The 20463-nt window shown below is 47.1% G+C and overlaps 1 protein-coding gene across 2 annotated transcripts; it reads right to left on the bottom strand.

Annotated features, from left to right (window-relative positions):
• Positions 1-14538: 14538 nt before the first annotated feature.
• On the bottom strand, positions 14539-18261 carry FBXL12 (F-box and leucine rich repeat protein 12). Of its 2 annotated transcripts, XM_034997187.1 has the most exons (3): positions 17964-18261; positions 17770-17842; positions 14539-15932 (listed from the first exon to the last, which is right to left on the bottom strand). In XM_034997187.1, exons 1-3 carry the CDS (start codon positions 18047-18049, stop codon positions 15111-15113), a joined length of 981 nt encoding a protein of 326 aa, XP_034853078.1. In that variant the 5' UTR covers positions 18050-18261; the 3' UTR covers positions 14539-15110. The 2 variants fall into 2 exon arrangements, with proteins under 2 accessions (XP_034853078.1, XP_034853079.1); XM_034997188.1 differs by lacking the exon at positions 17770-17842 and having other exon boundaries at positions 17964-18042.
• Positions 18262-20463: the final 2202 nt, after the last annotated feature.

Below are 20463 nucleotides of genomic sequence, written 5' to 3'. Positions count from 1 at the left end.
ATTCTATAACCCTGAGATCATGACCTGAGTCAAAACCAAGAGTTGAACACAACCAACTGAGCCACCCAGGCACCCCTAAAGATTCTATTTTTAAATAATCTCTACACCCAACCTGGGGCTCGAATTTACAACCCCAAGGTCAAGAGTCGCACACTCCACTGACTGAGCCAGCCAGGTGCCCCAAGATTTTATTTTTAAGTTCTCTCTATCCCTGCAAGCAGGAAGCGCAATGAGGGCTTGATCCCAGGACCCTGGGATCATGACCTGAGCTGAAGTGCAGAGATGCTTAACCGACTGAGCCATCCAGGTGCCCCTGTTTTTGTTTTGTTTTGGTTTTGGTTTGGTTTTTTGTGGTTTTTTGTTTTGTTTTTTAAGTAGGCTCCATGCCCAGCGTGGAGCCCAACACAGGGCTTGAACTCATGACCCTGAGATCAAGACCTGAGCTGGTATCAAGGGTCAGGCGCTTAACTGACTGAACTACCCAGGTGCCCCCCAGTGGAGACCACTCTTTAAGGGAGCCCTGGGTTAAATCACATAGGAGGTCAGCACACACAGCTAAGTGTAGCCCTTCCTAATACCCCAAGATGAAAGTCAGTGACTGTGTAGCCATTCCAGATTCATCCATGGAGCACCAACCATTGTACCTGGCACCATGCTGAGAACTCCTTTCTTATGCATAAGTAGCTAGAACCAGGCTTCCCTCATTGGCCCCCTTCAGAGTTCAACATGATGCCAAGACTTGTCTAAGTGTCACAGCAAAGTAAAGGTCTGATTTGGCGTGAGATCCCCCTGAGATGTCTGGATCTGGCAGTAACCATTGTGCATGTGGTGTGATATGTGTATGACATGTGTGTAGTGTGGGGGTGGGTGGGTGGTGTATATGTGGTGTGTGTGTCTGGTGTGGTGCAGGGATGATGACATGGTGTGGTAGCGTAAGTGTGCAAATATGTGTATCTTTGGTGTGTGTGCCAAAGCATGGTGGTGTATTGTGTTTGTGTGTGTGTGTTGGTGTGTACATACAGTACAGTGTGTATGTAGTGTGTATGTGTATGGATATGTATGTGCTGCTGTACATACACACTCGTGCTTACTCCACCTGGACCAGTCCTATTTCTCCATTCCATGGCCGGGCTGCCTCCTTGTCTTCCCTGTGCTCTGAATCTCTCTTCTGCTCCCCCCTATAGTTTAAATTTTAAACAACTTTTATTTTTTTATTTTTTTATATATATATTTTTTATTCTTATGTTAATCCCCATACATTACATAATTAGTTTTAGATGTAGTGTTCCATGATTCATTGTTTGTGCATAACACCCAGTGCTCCATGCAGAATGTGCCCTCCTCAATACCCACCACCAGGCTAACCCATCCTCCCACCCCCCTCCCCTCTAGAACCCTGTTTGTTTTTCAGAGTCCATCGTCTCTCATGGTTCGTCCACCCCTCCGATTTCTCCCGCTTCATTCTTCCCCTCCCGCTACCTTCTTCTTCTTTTTTTTTTTTCTTAACATATATTGCATTATTTGTTTCAGAAGTACAGATCTGAGATTCAACAGTCTTGCACAATTCACAGCGCTTACCAGAGCACATACCCTCCCCAGTGTCTATCACCCAGTCACCCCATCCCTCCCACCCCACCCCCACTCCAACAACACTCAGTTTGTTTCCTGAGATTAAGAATTCCTCATATCAGTGAGATCATATGATACATGTCTTTCTCTGTTTGACTTATTTCACTCAACATAATACCCTCCAGTTCCATCCACGTTGTTGCAAATGGCAAGATCTCATTCCTTTTGATGGCTGCATAATATTCCATTGTATATATATACCACATCTTTTTTTTTTTTTAGATTTTATTTATTTATTTGAGAGAGAGAGAATGAGAGACAGAGAGCATGAGAAGGAGGAGGGTCAGAGGGAGAAGCAGACTCCCCGCTGAGCAGGGAGCCCGATGCGGGACTCGATCCAGGGACTCCAGGATCATGACCTGAGCCGAAGGCAGTCGCTTAACCAACTGAGCCACCCAGGCACCCTATAACCACATCTTCTTTATCCATTCATCTGTCGATGGACATCTTGGCTCTTTCCACAGTTTGGCTATTGTTAAATTTTAAACAACTTTTAAAATGAGACCCCCACACACAACCCATGTACGCTTTCTCAATCACAAATTCCTGGCTCCCCACTTAAAAGGGAGCAGTATCCTGGGTTTTATGGTTATCACTTCTTTGCCTTTCTTTACACTTGTACCACCTAAGTATTCATTCCTGATTCCTAGTTTAATTTTGCATGTTTTTGACTTAAAGAAATGAAATCATACAGGATTTTAAAAATGTTTTGTGAGATTCATGCATATTATTACGTATACTTCTGTTCACTTAGTTTGGGGCTATTCCAAATAATGCGTATCTGCATATCCTTGTACTAGGACATATTTCTTGGTGCCCATGTGCAAGCATTCCTGTTGTATACATTCCAAAGAGTGGAATTATGGAGTCCTTGGGTGTACATATCACCCAACATAATAGGTCTGTTTTCCAAATGGATTATATTAGTTTTCCATGCTCTTTAACAAATTACATAAACTTTGTGGCTTACAACACACATTATCTCAGTTTCTATGATTTAGCTGGGTTCTCTGTTTTAGGGTTTCACAAGGCTGAGTTCATGTTATCCAGGGCTGGGTCTTCATCAGAGACTCAACTGGGGAATAAGGGTCTACTTCTAAACTCCATTAGGTTTGGCAACTTAATTGACAAACTTAATTTCCTTTGGCTGTACATTTGATGAGCACAAAGGCAAGAGAAATGTAGCTAAAATTAAGTCTCCTTACAACTTGCAGCCCACTGATAAATCCCCAAGATATGTAGAATGTGACATTCCTCAAGGAACTCATGGCTACTTTACTGTTGATGTTTCATTGAAGACTAAAAGCAACCTTATCTTAATAGCTAGCCCTCCAAGGTCCTGGAGACCTTGCTTTTAACATGCACAAATTCCTTAGAGATAATCAGTTACTCCTCACAATCCTAGTGTGGCTCTTTCTGACCATAGGTCCCTGTGCTATAATAAAAGCACCTTTTTGCACCAAAAACGTCTCAAGAATTCTTCCTCTTTTTTTAAGATTTTTATTTATTTGAGGGCGCCTGGGTGGCTCAGTTGGTTAAGTGACTGCCTTCGGTTCAGGTCATGATCCTGGAGTCACAGGATCGAGTCCCGCATCGGGCTCCCTGCTCGGCAGGGAGTCTGCTTCTCCCTCTGACCCTCCCCCTCTCATGCTCTCTCTCTTTCTCTCTCATTCTCTCTCTCAAATAAATAAATAAAATCTTTAAAAAAAAGATTTTTATTTATTTGAGAGAGAGCAAGAGAACACAGAGGGAGAGTGAGAGGAAGTAGCAGACTCCCTGCTGAGCAGAGAGCTTAATGCTGGGCTCAATCCCAGGACCCCAAGATCATTACCTTAGCCGAAGGCAGATGCTTACCCGACTGAGCCACCCAGGAGCCCCTCAAGAATTCTTTCTTAATCATTAGCTCACTGGCCCCACATCACTATTCATGAAAGCTTGCTGCTTCAATGCCAGAGAGAGGAAGACTCTAGAAACTACAGTCTGCTGGCAAGTTTTATATAATGCAGAAGAATTACAGGAGTGGCATCTGATCACCTCTGCCATACTCTGTTGGTTAGAAAGAAATATGATTGTGCAAATGTATATTCCCACACAGTGTATGAGCATTACTGTTCTGCATCCTTATCCATACTTGGTATTGTCAGCCTGTAATTTTTTTTTAAATTTTATTTATTTATTTGTCTGAGAGAGAGAGAAAGAGCACAAGCAGGGGGAGTGACAGGCAGAGGGAGAAGCAGGCTCCCCGCTGAGCAAGGAGCCCGATGAGGGACTGGATCCCAGGACTCTGGGATCATGATCTGAGCTGATGGCAGACGCTTAGCCGACTGAGACACCCAGGCATCCCAGCCTGTAATTTTCAACACTCTATCAGGTGTGTACTAGCGTCTCTGGATGGTTTTATTCCCATTTCTTGATCACTGAAACTGAGCATCTTTTCATGTTTATTGTTTGGAAACCTTTTTTTGTGAACTGCGTACTCAAGGCTCTTGCCCATTTTTCTTCTGGAACTTCTGTTGTTTTCTTATGATAATGTAGAAGTTTTTCATTTATTTGGACAGCAGTGCTTTCCAAATACATATGTTACATATATCTTATCCCTCATTATAGCTTATTTTCCCTTTCTTAATGGTGCCTTTTTTTTTCTGAAGATTTTTATTTATTTGACAGAGAGAGAGAGCGAGAGAGGGAACACAAGCAGGGGGAGTGGGAGAGGGAGAAGCAGGCTTCCCGCTGAGCAGGGAGCCTGATGTGGGGCTCAATCCCAGGACTGCAGGATCATGACCTGAGCCGAAGGCAGAGGCCTAACGACTGAGCCACCTAGGCGCCCCTTAATGGTGCCTTTTTAAAAAGATCTATTTATTTGAGAGAGAGAGAGAGAGAGAGTGGTGGGGATGAGCTGAGGGAAAGGGAGAGGGAGAATCTCAAGCAGACTCCAGGCTGAGCATGAAGCCTGACACAGGGCTCCATCTCAGGACTCTGAGATCATGGTCTGAGCAGAAATCAAGAGTTGGATGCTTTACCGAATGAGCCACCCAGGCACCCCATGGTGTCTTTTTGATAGAGTTCTTTAGTATATTCCAGTGGATCTATCTTTAATGTTGTGGTTACTGTTATTTCCTTATCTATAAATTGCCTATTTCCATGCCAATTCTCTATTGAACTGCTTGCCTTTTCGTCATTGATACATAGGAGTAAGTTGCATATCACATACGCCTTCTCCTGGTTTGCTTCCTATCTTTCAATTCTGTATTAAATTTTGATGTAGTCAGATATTTTTTGTATTTATATCTTCTTTTTAAAGATTTTATTTTTATTTATTTATTTGAGAGAGAGAGAATGAGAGAGAGCACATGAGAGGGGGGAGGGTCAGAGGGAGAAGCAGACTCCCTGCCGAGCAGGGAGCCCAATGCGGGACTCCATCCAGGGACTCCAGGATCATGACCTGAGCCGAAGGCAGTCGCTTAACCAACTGAGCCACCCAGGCACCCTACATCTTTTTTTGAGGTAGAGGGAGAGAGAGCGTGCATGCAAGGGGAGGAAGGGTGGAGGGAGAGGGAGAATCTTAAGCAGGCTCCGTGCCCAGCGCAGAGCCAACAGCGGGCTCAATCTCACAACCCTGGGATCATGATCTGAGCCAAATCAGGAGTCAATGGCTTAACTGACCGGGCCACCTAGGCACCCCTCCTTTTGTATTTACATCTTTTTTTTTTTTTTAAGATTTTATTTATTTATTTGAGAGTGAGAGAATGAGAGAGAGCATGAGAGATGGGAGGGTCAGAGGGAGAAGCAGACTCCCTGCTCAGCAGGGAGCCGCATGTGGGACTTGATCCTGGCACTTCAGGATCATGACCTGAGCTGAAGGCAGTCGCTTGACCAACTGAGCCACCCAGGTACCCTACATTTTTTTTTTTTTTAAGATTTAGTTATCTGACAGAGAGAGAGAGTGAGCACAAGCAGAGGGGAGGGTCAGAGGGAGAGGGAGATGAAGGCTCCCTGCCGAGCAGGGAGCCCATGCAGGGCTCAATCCCAGGACCCTGGGATCATGACCTGAGCCAAAGGCATACACTTAACCGACTGGGCCACCCAGGCGCTCCTGTATTTACATCTTAAACAGGATTTCCATAAACAACATACCCTCCGAGTGTATGAGCTTTCCCCCTAACATTTTAATATCCAAATTTTCAAATATATAGATAGCAAATTTGTAAGAATTTTATAGTTAAACCTTATAAGCACCACCTAGATTCTACCATTAGCGTTTTCCTATAATTGCAATATCACATATTTATCTATCCTTCCATCTACCCATCAATCTTTTTACGTTTTTCAAAGTAACTTGTGACATCAGTACACATTTTCCCGTATTTTTCAGTATGTATATCATCCACTACAGTTTAATATTTGCATACAATATTTTCTTTTGAGGAAAAATTTACATAAGGTGAAATTAACTCTAAAGTGTGCATTAGTTGAGTTTTGATAAATACATCTATGTAATCCGATCAAGATATAATTATCCTCACTCGCAGAAGTTCATGTCCCTTTCAGAGTCAGTTCCCACCCAAAACTTCTGCCCAACCACAGTTCTTAAGTTTTGCACTACAGATTACTTCTTGTTTTTCTCAGAACTCCACCTAAACAGAATCATATAATATATACACTTGGGCAAGGCCTCCTTCACACAGCATGTTTAAGATCATCCATGCTCATGTCCTTTTAAAAGTTCTCATTTGAAACATAAAAGCACGCTCCTGTCCCCCTATACTTTTGGGTTCTAACATCAGCCAAGTGCTCGGGAGAAGGGGGCGAAGGAGCAACAGATGAGAACACTGAGGTCCAGAATCATCTGGGCACAGTACTCCCAATACAACCGAGCCACCCGCACCCCCGCAGGTCGGGAAAAGCCGTGGACCTGCAAGACTCTCGGAAAACGCGCCGCAGGGCCCGGACCGAACCTGCCCTTTGGCCCCGGATCCTTCCCGCCAGACCTAACCCGCCGGCGACACCAGAACTGGGCGCGCCGGGAGCCGCGGAGGCGACACAGCCACCTGCAGGAGTCCAGCCGCCTGACAATTCTGCTTCCGGTTTTCTGAGCAGAAAAGGGGCGGGGCCCCAGAGCGCAGGCGGGGCGGAGTGGGAGGAGGGAGGAGCCCGAAGAAGCCCGCTTGGAAGGCTGGGTGCTGAATGGGCCCAGCCAAGGACTAGTACCAGGACGAGCGGGCGGAGCTAGAGGCGGGAACAGCCCCTGGGGGCGTGGCCTAGTTGGAGACACGGCCTGGGGCGTGGCCTAGCTGGAGACACGGCCTGGGGGCGTGGCCTAGCTGGAGACACGGCCTGGGGGCGTGGCCTAGCTGGAGACACGGCCTGGGGGCGTGGCGAGGGGGGCGAAGACCAATCTTAGAAGGCGGGGCTAACAGTAAGCATAAGGGCATCGTGGGCAGGGTTAGGTGGTTCCCAGGCTCGGGGGCGGAGCCCGGTAGGGAACTGGTGTGAGGGCAGTGCTGGGGCGGAGCCTCACTTCCAGTTGGCGGTCCTCAGGATGCCTAATAAAAGCTTTTTTGGCTCCTTCTCTCTGCCCTTCCGGGACCCTATGTGACAGAACACCAGGTGTACAAAGGTACCTGTCAGTCCACAAAGTGGACCACACCTCCATTCATCCTGTTTCTTCCTTAGGCCCTTCGAGTATTAAATTTTCTTCTTCAATGGGTCGTATCTTTCAGTTTGATTTACTCCTAGACACTATATGTACATACATTTAATTTTTTTTAAGATTTTATTTATTTGTCAGAGAGAGAGCACAAGCAGGGAGGAGGGTCAGAGGGAGAGGGATAAGCAGGCTCCCCGCGGAGCAGGGAGCCCAATGCCGTACTCAATCCCAGGACCCTGGGATCATGACCTAAGCCGAAGGCAGACGTTTAAACGACTGAGCCACCCAGGTGTCCCCATATATTTAATTTTTTGTTTCATTTCCCATTTGATTGTTACTAGGGAGTTCTGAGAGATGAGGGACATGCTCTGATTTAAATCACAGATGTAAACTGGAGTGTCCAGCCAATACAGTAGCTGCCAAAAAAATACACTTTCCTTTCATTTTCCCTATTTATGAAAGGTGAAGAAGTATACAAATATTAGCAACTTATTAATTCCTGTACTGTGAGAGTAAAAATCATCTACATGACAAATTCGGTGACGTGCTGCCATCTTCTGGGGATTAAGGGTATTACATACACTCTGTCTCAAGCATCTGCTATTGAAGGCAACCACAAAACTGTGCTTCCCTATTGGAAAGTTATGTGAAAATGAATAAAAGGAAACCTCATTTAGAATGGAGTCGGGAGACCATCAGGGAGAGCTTTCATGTCCAGCACTAGTTGTCAATTTTAGACCCAACGGAAGAGAGGGACCAAGGAGATACTAATTTGCTATCCCTGCAGGAGGCAGGAAGATTTCTTCCTGCCCCAGCAACAGCTCAGCCAGTGAGAAACCACTATACTTCAAACTCCCAGTTTATTCCAATGGACTTTTAGTTTATAACAGCTCCTCCCTATTCCCCCTTTCTCCTCTATTAAAAAAAAAAAAAAAGCTACGCTCCTTTGTTAGGGGGACTTATCTATGGTTTTGCCATAGTTTGCTTGGGCCTGGGGTAGCAACTTTTTGCTATCCCTAAATAAGCCCATCTTTTGCTGGTAAAATAACCGTCAGTTTTGTTTTGTTTTGTTTTAAAGATTTTATTTATTTATTCATGAGAGACAGAGAGAGAGAGAGAAGCAGAGGGAGAAGCAGGCTCCCAAGGAGCAGGAAGCCCGATGCGGGACTCGATCCCAGGACCCTGAGATCATGACCTGAGCCGAAGGCAGACGCTTAACCATCTGAGCCACCCAGGCGCCCCGTCAGTTTTGTTTTTAAGGTCAACAGTTCTCACGTTAGAAAGCATTTTCTCTTACCACTATCCCTTTGGTTATAACATCTGCCTGGTGTTTGAGGTAAGGAGGAACAACAGTTTGACAGTTGAGAAAACTAAGGCCCAGTATCATGTACACACAGTATTTCCACTTCACCCCCAGCAATTTGGTGGAAGGAATGACTATGACTTTCTGGGGGAAGAATGGAAAGGCCCTGAGGTAGGACACGTTTGGCCTCTAAACAACAGCAGAATCCTGGTGTCTAAAATGTTTGAAGTGAGTTTGGCAGGATGGAGACTAGCTGGAAGAGAAGTCAGAGAAGTAATGGAATCATATAAAGCCATCTGGGCAATGGTAAGAATTGCGGGGTTTGGGACACCTGGGTGGCTCAGTTGGTTAAGCATCTGCCTTCGGCTCAAGTCATGACCCCAGGGTCCTGGGATGGAGCCCCATGTCGGGCTCCCTGCTCAGCGGGGACTCTGCTTCTCCCTCTCCCTCTGCCCTTCCCACCTGCTCCTGCTCATTCTCACATGTGTGCTCTCTGTCTCTCTCTCAAATAAATAAATAATATCTTTTTTTTTTTTAATTGTGGGTTTTACCTTGAGTGCAATGCAGGAACCCTGAAGGGTTTTGAACTATAGGAGCAACATCATCTGATGTATATTTTTATTTTATTTTATGTTAAGCTTCTCTTTGTCTGGTGTGACTCTAGGAAGGCAAAGATAGAATCGGGCAGGACAATTAGAAAGTTGAGGCAATAATCCCAATGACAGATGGAGATAGCTGGACGCAGGTGGCTGGGAGGAATCGAAGGAGTGGGACCAGCTCTGATGCTAAAATTAAGGCAGAGCTGATGGCTTTCTGCTATCTGCTGATGGATTTGTGTAGTTTTAGGGCAAGGAGTCAAAAAAGACTCAAAGGATTTTTGTTTGCTTATCATCGTCAAAAATAATTCTGGACATTGGTAAAGAGAGACTTCATTCAAAAGGATTATTGCAAGAGGGAGAAAAGGCCTATTGAAATAACACTCCAACCATAAGATCTATAAGTATCTCAGAGGTTAGTTAGAAAAAGGCTCTTCTTTTATAGGGAGGAGTAAGTGAAGCCCAGAGAACATCTATTTAAGGAGGCACAGTGTAGGTGCCCGACATTAAGCTTTTGATTGAAGAGGAGTCCATTTTATGAACCTGAATAAAGGAAATCTCATTTAAAATGGAGTTAGGAGTGGGGTGCCTGGGTGGTTCACTCAGTTAAGCATCCAACTCTTGATCTCAGCACAGGTCTTGATCTCAGGGTCCTAAGTTCAAGCCCGGTGTTGGGCTCCATGCTGGGTGTGGAGCCTACTTAATAAAATAGGATAAAATAAAATGGAGTCAGGAGGCCAGAAAGGGTGCCATATCACTTCTTGCAGCCCTTTGCAGAATGAACAGGAAGAGACATACCTTGTATTCTCAACAGGAAGAAGCCAGCACATTTACTACCCCAGCAGTTGGAGGAAAGATTTATTCTGAGCTCAGCGACAGCCCAGCCAGTGAGAAGCCATTATACTTCAAACTCTCAGTTTACTCCAACGGACTTCTTTTGCTTATAATAATGCCTCCCAAGTCCCTTCTTTCCTCTATAAAAGAGCATTCCTCTCCTTGTTCCCCAGACTTGCCTATGGTTTTGCCATAACTTGCATGTCCTGAATTGTAATTCTCTGTTATTCCTGAATAAACCCAATTTTTTTGCTGGTAAAAGAACTGTTTTATTTTTAAGGTTAATAAAATTCACCAATAAAGAGTGAATCCACAAAACCCTAGGCCCTCCACCCCATCCTTAACCCCCAATAAAGACAGAACCCCAGGACTGTGCTCTCTCGCTCTTTCCTGGCAATCTTGGGTATGCCATGTGCCCTCCAGGACTTGTGAGTAATAAATCTTGTTTTTCAAAGTCATCTGATAGTTGCTGCTGAGGTGTGGTTTGCAATCATAATAAGAACCACGAGAGTGGGTCCAGCCACAGCACTGGCTCCAGTCAGGGCAATGTCTGTGGGGGCTCACTGCCAGTTACTAGGGGCCCAGATGAGTGCCCCCAGGCATTCCTAGCCAATAGCATCACTATTACAGGCTGAGACTGACACAAAACAGGTATGCCTCTATTTTAGTCCATTAGGGAGAAAACGTCATTCCTCCACCTTTCCATGTCCAAGGAGGGCATATGTCTGCTGAAGTGACCTCTGCACGTACACACCCATACTCTATATCTCACTAGCAGGTTTGGAAGAAAGAACTGAGCGTCTTCAAATCTCACCCTTTCTCTCTCCCTTTGGGAGGCTATGAGACTCCAGAGAAGGGCTAGTTTGATCAGGCTGGGGCCATACGGTAAGCATCCAGAGGAGCTTTGTGGTTGACCAGCTGACCGTGCCCAAGTACCTTTGACAAATGCAGCAGTAAAACATCATAAGGCCAACGGGCGATGCAGAGCCAAACCGGCATGCTTCAATCCAGGTTTTGTTATTCATGAAGCTGATGTTTCCATCTCTAACTCCCGTGATTGGTCTCAAACTCAGAAGGGAGATTAAGAGATGTCATTGATTAGGGCGTGTGGCTGGCTCAGTTGGAAGAGCGTGTGACTCTTGATCTCGGGTTCATGAGTTTGAGCCCCACGTTGGGTCCAGCGATTACTTAAAAAAGTAAATAAACTTAAAAACAAAAAACAAGTAATGTCTTTGGTTTTTCTCCAAAGTCCCAATAGTAGACAAAATTCTATAAGATTATAAATCTAACTTCTCACAGTGATTTCCTCTGGGACCTAGGATTAGAAAGAGGTTCACTTTCTATAATTTTTAAATAAGATTTTATTTATTTAATAAATAAAAGAAGAGAGAGCACAAGTGGGAGGAGGGGCTGGGGGGGGAGAAGCAGACTCCCTGTTGAGCAGGGAGCCCTATGCAGGGCTCACTTGATCCCAGGACCCTGAGATCATGACCTGAGCCAAATTCAGATGCATAACCAACTGAGCCACCCAGGTGCCCCTCACTTTCTATAATGTTAAAATTCTTTACAAACATGTTATTTTTTAATATCAGGAAAAATTATTTTAAGAAAAAACATATGTTTAAACACAAATATCCATCAAAAGATGAATGGGTAGTGGTGCCTGGATGGCTCAGTCGGTTAAGTGTCTGCCTTCAACCCAGGTCATGATCCCAGGGTCCTGGGATCGAGTCCCACGTCAGGCTCCTTGCTCAGCGGGGAGCCCGCTTCTCCCTCTGCCTGCTGCTCCCCCTGCTTGTGTGTGCGCGCTCTCTCTCTCTCTCTGGCAAATAAATAAATAAAATCTTTTTTTAAAAAAAAGATGAATGGGTAACAAATTGTGCTATTATAACCATATGACAGAATACTACCCAGGAACAAAGTTTTGATTCCTACAAGAGCCTGGATGAATCTCAAAATCATTATGGTAAATGAAAGAAAAGACCCCCACACACACACATACAAAGTATATATGATTCTACTTACATAAAATTCTAGGAAAATAAAAATAATCTATAGTGACAGAAAGCAGATCAGTATTTGTCTGGGAACAGGGATGGAGGGAGGGTTAAAAGGAGCCACAAGGAAACTTTAGGGAGTTATGGAAATATTTGTTTTCTTGATGGTTTCACTGGTCAGAACTCATCAAATTATGCACCTAAATATGAGCTGTTTATTTATGTGAATCATACCTCAATAGAGCTCTTCATTGGGCTGCTGGAAGAAGTCCATGCATGAAGGACTGAGCATAGTACCTGACACAAAATAGATACTCAATTAAAGTTCGCTATTGTGATTATCCTTTACTTTCAATGGAGGGTGTATCAGTCATGTTTTTTTATTTTCTATATTTTGTGATGCTTTGACACCTTAGGGCCTTGCAAACCTGGGTAAGGACCACCCCTCTGAGGGGTGCCCCTGAGCACACTTTCATATGCAAAACAACCAATCCAACTACCTCCTTGATCTCAGTCTTACACAGCAAACCAATATTCCCTCTGCCCTAAATCACCCCAGAGCCAAGTAACAGACAACTAGGGACCACCTCTAAAGCCTATAGCCCACCCAAAGTACTCAAACTAGCCAATTCTAAACTTGCTCAGCTTGCCTACCCACCCCTCAGAGCTAAGCTCAGGGAAGGGGTCACTAAAGTTGGGTGAGCCTGGAAGAAAGACACCACTAACCAGTGGCATGCTGAAGTCAGCTCATGCCAGATCAGGGGGGTCAATTGCTAAACTTGCAGGAATTTTGTGAGCCAGTTGTTAGACTGCTGGTAGCTTGAAACCAGCCATGATGGGATACTTACACCCTAGAAATGGGCAAACACTACAAATTAGGGCTCCCCCACCCCATCACTACTTGCTAGCGATGTCCATTGAACACTTCCATGTTTACCACTGCCTCCAATTTCATACCTGCTGCTCCATTTCTGCAGGAAAAGCAAGAGGAAGAAAGGAAGGAAACTTGTTTTCCTCCTCGAGCTGCTCCAGGTGGGGCATCAGCAGCCTACTCCAGGACCACCGGCAGAGCCCAGTGTAAGACTGGGATTGGCAGGGGCGCCTGGGTGGCTCAGTTGGTTAAGCAACTGCCTTCGGCTCAGGTCATGATCCTGGAGTCCTCGGATCGAGTCCCACATAGGGCTCCCTGCTCAGCGGGGGGTCTGCTTCTCCCTCTGACCCTCTTCCCTCTCGTGCTCTCTGTCTCTCATTCTCTCTCTCTCAAATAAATAAATAAAATCTTTAAAAAAAAAAAAAGACTGGGATTGGCGACTCCATCATACTCCCAACAACAGACCTCAGGTCTCCAGACACCCTTAAAAGAGATCTCTTTCCCTAACCTGAGACTTCTCCAGTCCCAACACCCCAGCCTGCATCAGTTTAAGTCCCCCAGGTGCCCTGGGCTGGAGCTGCCAGGTTTGATGACAGCATGGGACAAGCAGACCCTACCCACGGCCCCACTGGGGGAGTACTCATACCATAGTCCTCATGTGGCCTGATGGGGAATTTCCGCCCCACCCGCTAGTGGGAAAGCATGGGAGAGACACCCAGGTCCTCTGGTAAATGAGCTTGGAACAAGGAACCAAGAGTCCCAGCTCAGCCCTGTTTTCTCTTTTGGCTCTGCCCGCCACTGAGCAGGCAGGCTGGGCTGGTGGGCAGGCGGGGAAACTAGTCACACACGCCCTCCCACCCAGCTCAGATCAGAAGTAACACTCAACTCGAGGGCGGGCGCTCCTGCTCACTATCAGCCTGCCACCTGCTTTTTTCAAGTGGCTCAGACTTAGCAGGCAGGAAAAGAGTCGCTACTTACTGAACCCCTAAAACACGTGCCACCTGTGAGGAGCCTCCAACCTCACCCCCTCAGCTGACTTCACTTTCTATTGCTCACCCCTTGTTCCCTCAGCCACACGATTCTTCCTGATCCTGAAAAATGTCAAGCTCATCCCCGTCTCAGCGTCTTGGTCTTTCCTTTTTCCCAGCGCTTCCCAGAGTGGGTTCCTCATCACCTCTCGGGTCTCCAAACTTGAGCGGCTCATCCCGCCCACTCTACCAGACACAGGCACCTCCATCACGTGAGCCTGGTTTATTGTCTCTAAAACCAGTCCATCAATGCTTTCACCTGTTGATCGCCCAGCCTTCTACTCAGGGATTGTTTTGTTCACTGCTGTGGCCCCAGGGCTTAGAACACAGCCTGTGATAAAGTGGGCACTCAAGAAACGTTTGTTGAATAAGAAACCAAATGCCGGGGCGCCTGGGTGGCTCAGTCGTTAAGCGTCTGCCTTCGGCTCAGGTCATGATCCCAGGGTCCTGGGATCGAGCCCCGCATTGGGCTCCCTGCTCCATGGGAAGCCTGCTTCTCTCTCTCCCATTCCCCCTGCTTGTGTTCCCTCTTGCTGTGTCTCTCTCTGTCAAATAAATAAATAAAATCTTTAAAAAAAAAAAAGAAAGAAACCAAATGCTTTTTTGAAAAAAAAATTATTTTTCTTTAATAGCAAAATAATATATATTGTGGAAAAATTGAAAAATACAGACCAAGTACTGAAAATACAACTTAGAACCTTCATTAACACTTTTGATTATCAAAGCCTAAGTCCTGATTGGCTTCTCATGTCCCTCGTGTGCAAGTAGGTGTATCAATGGTGTGTCGGTGTGTGGGTGCACATGCATAGACAGTCTTTCCAGGCCTCCTAAGGGGCCTTGGCCCCTCAGGTCCCCCTAACTCCTAGCCCTACCCTTCTGCATCCATCCTGTTCCTGAGAACAACCCTTCATCAAGGACCCTTTTGGCCCAGGGCTGCTAAAGAGTTAAGGCTTTGCAACATAACCATGAGGTAGCTATGATCTTCCCCATTTCCAGATGTGGGGACGGGCCCTCCAGGAGGCTGGCTGATGCCACAGAGGCCAAACAACTGGCAAACAGGGATTCCAATTGTCTGGAGGCCCCAAGGCCTCGGTTCTCTCTACCTGTGGCTTTCAGGCCCTGTTGCCCTGACTACAGGCCCTCTGCAAGGTGCCATTCAGAGGGTGTGGGGCTCCCCAATGAAAGCTGAGATGGATGGGTGGTAGTCACATCCACCAGTCCATGGACTCTTTGGGGCAGGCCCTAACGATGACCATACAGTGGGGCAGTCCCCTACACAGGATCCTCTCAGCCTCCTGACCCTCCCACCCTAGCCCCTGCAGCTCAAGGACCCTGAGCTTGGGCATGGCGAGGCAGGAAGAGAGGATTTCAGCTGGGGAAGGCATTTCTGGGGTAATGAGAGGGCCTAGCAAGCACAGACTCTCCAGGGCTGGCATGCCCTCCAAGACCGACAGGCCAGGGGCAGAGAGGCCCCTCACGGTCAGCCGGATCTTCCGCACATCCCGGAGGTGGCGGCTGATGGCCAGGAGGGTGCTGTCAGCTGAGAGGGTACAGCCTAGCACCTCCAGCCTCTGCAGGTAGCTCAGCTCCTGGAGGCCCGCATCCAGCCCTGTCTCTGTCACACGGTAGGTGCCGCCGAGCACCAGTGACCGCAGGGCACGAAAGCGTGTCAGGCCCTGCAGGTGCTCGTCTCGGAAGGCAGGGACACGGTCCAGCACAATGCACTCGAGCAAGGGCAGCACGGTGGGGTCCTGCTCCTTGAGGAGCCAGGCCATGGAGATCTCACAGCTGTGCAGCTCCAGGGTCCTCAGGGTGCAGGGCAGGCTGGTGATGGGCACCATGCTCAGGTCAGCCACGTGTAGGCAGAGGCGCTTCAGGTTGGGGCATTTCTGGCCCAAGGCCCTCATCAAGGCAGGGGACAACTGGGGGGCCTGGGAGCCTGAGAACAGGTAGCCACCCATCCGCAAGGAATGGAGCCGGGATGCCATGTACCGGCGAAGGAGGTGCCACATGACTTTAGGCCGCATCTGTAAGAGCCAGAGAGGGGGGTGACAGGGTGAGGGATATGGAGACTATTCCAAGGGCCCTGCCTGCCTGGAGACAGACAAGCCCCAGCTGGGGCTCTAGTGCTCCCCTGGGCTTCTGCCCTTCCCCTGCCAGCCGCATCTGACCCTGCATCTCCCATTCATTTTGATTTCTAGGTTTGAACAAAAGCAATGGGGGAAAACAGATGCTCAGAATAGATCTGTCTTTAGCAACAGAGTGGATTCCCATTATCTGGAGTAAGTAAGAAAGCAAAGCCACTCACCAGCATTTTATCCCTTTCTTAATGACCACCGCCAGTAGAAGTAAGCAACACAAAACCAAGCTGAAAAAGCCTAGAACTGCCTAGAGTAAATTAGACCTATGTTTAAAAAATCATCATCATCATCATCACAACCTGGTAATAGTGAAAGCTGCAAAAATTAACCCTAGAAAGTTAATTACTAGAGAACAAAAATGTAACTGGAAGCACTGTGCATTTTAATGTAGGTACATTTTACCTTTTAAAAAAAAGAAAAAAGAAACTGCATAATGTAAAATTTGTGCATAGCATAAAACCTGGGAGGTTGTTAGAAATTCAGAATCTGGGGCCCCATCCAGTTCACTGAATCAGAATCAGCATTTTAACAAGATCCTTGGGTGATTCATATACACAGGCAAGTTTGAGACACTCCTTTACAACACTGTTTATAATAGTAAAAAGCTGGGGCGCCTGGGTGGCTCAGTTGGTTAAGTGACTGCCTTCGGCTCAGGTCATGATCCTGGAGTCCCGGGATCGAGTCCCGGGATCGAGTCCCGGGATCGAGTCCCGCATCGAGTCCCGCATCGAGTCCCGCATCGGGCTCCCTGCTCGGCAGGGAGTCTGCTTCTCCCTCTGACCCTCCCACCTCTCATGTGCTCTCTCTCATTCTCTCTCAAATAAATAAAATCTTAAAAAAAAAATAATAGTAAAAAGCTGGAAATAACTAAATGTCTGTCAACAGGAAAATAGAGAAATTGTGGTATACTCATTTAACAAGTTAAAAGGAACGAACAAGATTTACGTGTCTCAGTTAAAATAAATCTCAAAAGCAGTATTGTGTGAATAAAGCTGGTTGCGGGTGGATGTACAATAAATAGCATTTAATTACCTAAATAGAATACCATTACTTAAATTTTAGAAACACATTAAAAAAACTATATATTGCTTCTCGGCACTCATGCAGGAAGTAAATAAAAACGTGATCGGAAGACTACAGATCCATTTTATAATAGTGGTTACCTCTGAGGAGGCTTTCAAATAATGCAACGAATATATCTATAAATGCTGTGTGCGCATATGTCTACATAAACCTTTGCATGAATGTTTCACATAATCTGCAGCAAAAATGACCGAAGGTCAAAATGGGTTAAATCTAGGTGATGAGTACATAGTTGTTTCAGATTATTACCCTCTACACATTTCTATATATATTTGAAACGGTTCAAACGAAAACAAGAAAAATAGATACGATGCAAATGGGGAAAAGTTTAAAAGGCTCGGTTGCACTACTCAGCAAATAAATTCTGGAAATTAAACTGAATCTGGAAAATGATTCCTCCAGGAAAAGTCATTAATAGATAATGTAAGCAACTAACATCTGTCCTAGGCTCACTCTACGCCAGACTCGGCTCTAAGCCTTTCCCTGCACGAGCTCGTTATCCCCGTTTTGGAGATGCGGAAACAGGCTGCGGAGCAGGTAAGCCACGGTGCCGGGGTGCGCCCGGGACGGCCCGGCTCGAAATCCAGGGAGCGAGGGGGTGGGGCTCGCGGCCCAGACTCCCGACCGCGGCCCCGCGTACCGTGTACAGCGTCAGGTCGACATGTCGCCAGAGCCACCGGTCGTCCACCAGCCTCCTCCAGCCGTGACAAACCCTGGGGGAGGGGACCCGCCGTTAGAACAACCCCGGCCCCGCGGGAACCGGATCCGCATCTCAGGGGACGCCCCACCCCCGCCCGCCCGTCCCCTCCCCCACCCCGCGGGGCGGGGCCGCACCTGGAGATGCGGATCCGGTCCCGGACCGGGAGGTAAGAGAAGATCTCCAACAGGACCGAGTCCGGCAGGTCGGCCAAAGTCGCCATGATCCGCCGACACGCACTTCCGCTGGCGGCTGAGGGGATTCGGGATCTCGCCCCGGGGGCGCCAGCGGGTGGCGGGGGTGCCGGCAGGGCGGTGGCCGCCGCCTCCGACGGCGGGCGGAGAGTTTCAGCTTTCCTCCGGCGGGGACATGGTCGGGTCCCGGCGACCTGGACCGAGCGCGGAGGATGGTCCTAGGAACCAAGCCCTAGCACGGAAGGCGTGGCTGAGGCTCTGACGCGACCCGGAGGCGGGGTTAGGGGCGCGGACGAGGCTGGGGGCGGGGCTAAGGGCTGGGACGAGACTGGGGGCGGAGCTAGGACGAGGCTCATGGGCGGGGCCAAGGACTGGGACTAGGATGGGGGCGGGGCTAAGGGCGGGGAGGAGGCTCGTGGGGCCGGACTGAGGACCGGGATCGAGCCGGGGAAAGGTAGCTCGGGCGGGGACGGGCGGGGACTAGGGCGGTGACGAGCGGCCCGGGGGCGGGGCTGGGGGCGGTGACAGGCCCGGGAGCGCGGCAAGCGTTGGGAGGGCGGGGCTTCAGACCCCAGGACCCAGCCCGGAAGGCGGGGTAGGAGCGCGCTAACGCGGGACAACCGGCAGTTGTAAGGGAGAGCGAGGCCCTAACTTTTTTACTTAATAACGCTTTTTGATGCCTATGAACGAGAATAAATTTGTAGAACCGAAGTAGCTTGTTAACAAAGGGCGTGTTCAATTTTTCGGTTTGATAATGCCAAATTGTTCTGCATAGAGGCTGAGTTGACACTCCCACCAAATATATACTCCTCATTTGTTTTGTTTTATTTTTTTTTAAGATTTTATTTATTTATTTGAGAGAGAGAGAATGAGAGACAGAGAGCATGAGAGGGACGAGGGTCAGAGGGAGAAGCAGACTCCCTGCCGAGCAGGGAGCCCGATGCGGGACTCGATCCCAGGACTCCAGGATCATGACCTGAGCCGAAGGCAGTCGCTTAACCAACTGAGCCACCCAGGCGCCCACTCCTCATTTGTTTTTTTAAAAGATTTTATTTTTAAGTACTCTCTACACCCAACCTGGTCTTGAACTTACAACTTAGAGATCAAGAGTCGCATATTCTACCGACTGAGCCAGTCAGGCGCCCCATATCTTTTTTTTTTTTAAGATTTTATTTTCAGGTAATCTCTACGCCCAACACAGGGCTGGAACCCACAACCCCAAGATCAAGGGTCGCATGCTGCATAGACTGAGCCAGCAAGGTACCCCCATCACTCATTTTTAAATTAGCAATTCATTAAAAAATTATCAATTAATAAAAACTGAAATTTATTCAACATTCCTGTATTGATGAGTATTCAAGTTGTTTCCAGATTTTTTTTTTAAGATTTATTTATTTATTTATTTGACAGACACAGCGAGAGCAGGAACACAAGCAGCGGGAGTGGGAGAGGGAGAGCAAGCCTCCCGCAGAGCAGGGAGCCTGATGAGGGACTCCATCCCAGGACCCTGGGATCATGACCTGAGCTGAAGGCAGTGGCTTAACGACTGAGCCACCCGGCGCCCCTGTTTCCAGATGTTACCACAAACAATATTTGAGCTAAACATTTATATATATATAATAACCATTTATATATATAAGCATTTATATATTATATATATATAAGCACTTGTATATAAAAGCATTTATATATATCTCACGTTTTTTCTACTGAACAAATAGAAATATATATATCTTTTATGTTTTTTTCTTTTTTTTAAAGATTTTATTTATTTATTTGTCAGAGAGAGAGCGAGCACAAGCAGGGGAAGTGGCAGGCAGAGGGAGAAGCAGGGTCCCGGCTGAGCAAGGAGCCCCATGCAGGACTTGATCCCAGGATCCCAGGGAAGGCAGACACTTAACCCACTGAGCCACCCAGGTGTCCCTCTCACATGTTTTTTTCTATTGGATAAATAACTAGGAACCGGTTTGATGGGTCAAAGGACATGTGAAGTTTAATTTTGAGGTTTTGCTAAATCACACCCCCAAGAGCCCATAACGGCAATAAATGTTTTCAATACACACACAAACACACACACACAAACACACACACACACCGAGGCAGGATTTGAGATGTTGAAAACTGTCTTAAAAAGAAATGCAAAACTCATTAAGATGTATACATTAAATGTGTGCAATTTTTGTATATCAACAATACCTCAGTAAAGCTAAAAAAAAATACATCTGTATGCTTGTGCTTATCCATAAATAAATAAAAAGTAAAACACCAGGGCTTTCATCTATCAGATTAAAAAAGATGAAGGAGCACCTAGGTGGCTCAGTCAGTTAAACCGCTGCCTTCAGCTCAGGTCATGATCTCAGGGACCTGGGATGGAGCGAGCCCTGTAGAGGGCTCCCCACTCAGCGGTGAGTCTGCTTCTCCCTCTCCATCTGCTCCTCCCCCC

Source organism: Mirounga leonina, unplaced genomic scaffold (assembly GCF_011800145.1).
Source record: "Mirounga leonina isolate KUSES-001 unplaced genomic scaffold, KU_Mleo_1.0 Mir_94, whole genome shotgun sequence".
NCBI lineage: Eukaryota > Metazoa > Chordata > Mammalia > Carnivora > Phocidae > Mirounga > Mirounga leonina.
This window is presented reverse-complemented; position numbering and strand designations above follow the sequence as displayed.

Coding starts and splice junctions, on each gene's coding strand:
- FBXL12 (XM_034997187.1), bottom strand. CDS start 18,049: ATGGCGACTTTGGCCGACCTGCCGGACTCGGTCCTGTTGGAGATCTTC. Junction 17,843..17,963: donor GACCGGATCCGCATCTCCAG/GTGCGGCCCCGC, acceptor CCCCTCCCCCAG/GGTTTGTCACGGCTGGAGGA. Junction 15,933..17,769: donor TCGACCTGACGCTGTACACG/GTACGCGGGGCC, acceptor TGGCTCTTACAG/ATGCGGCCTAAAGTCATGTG.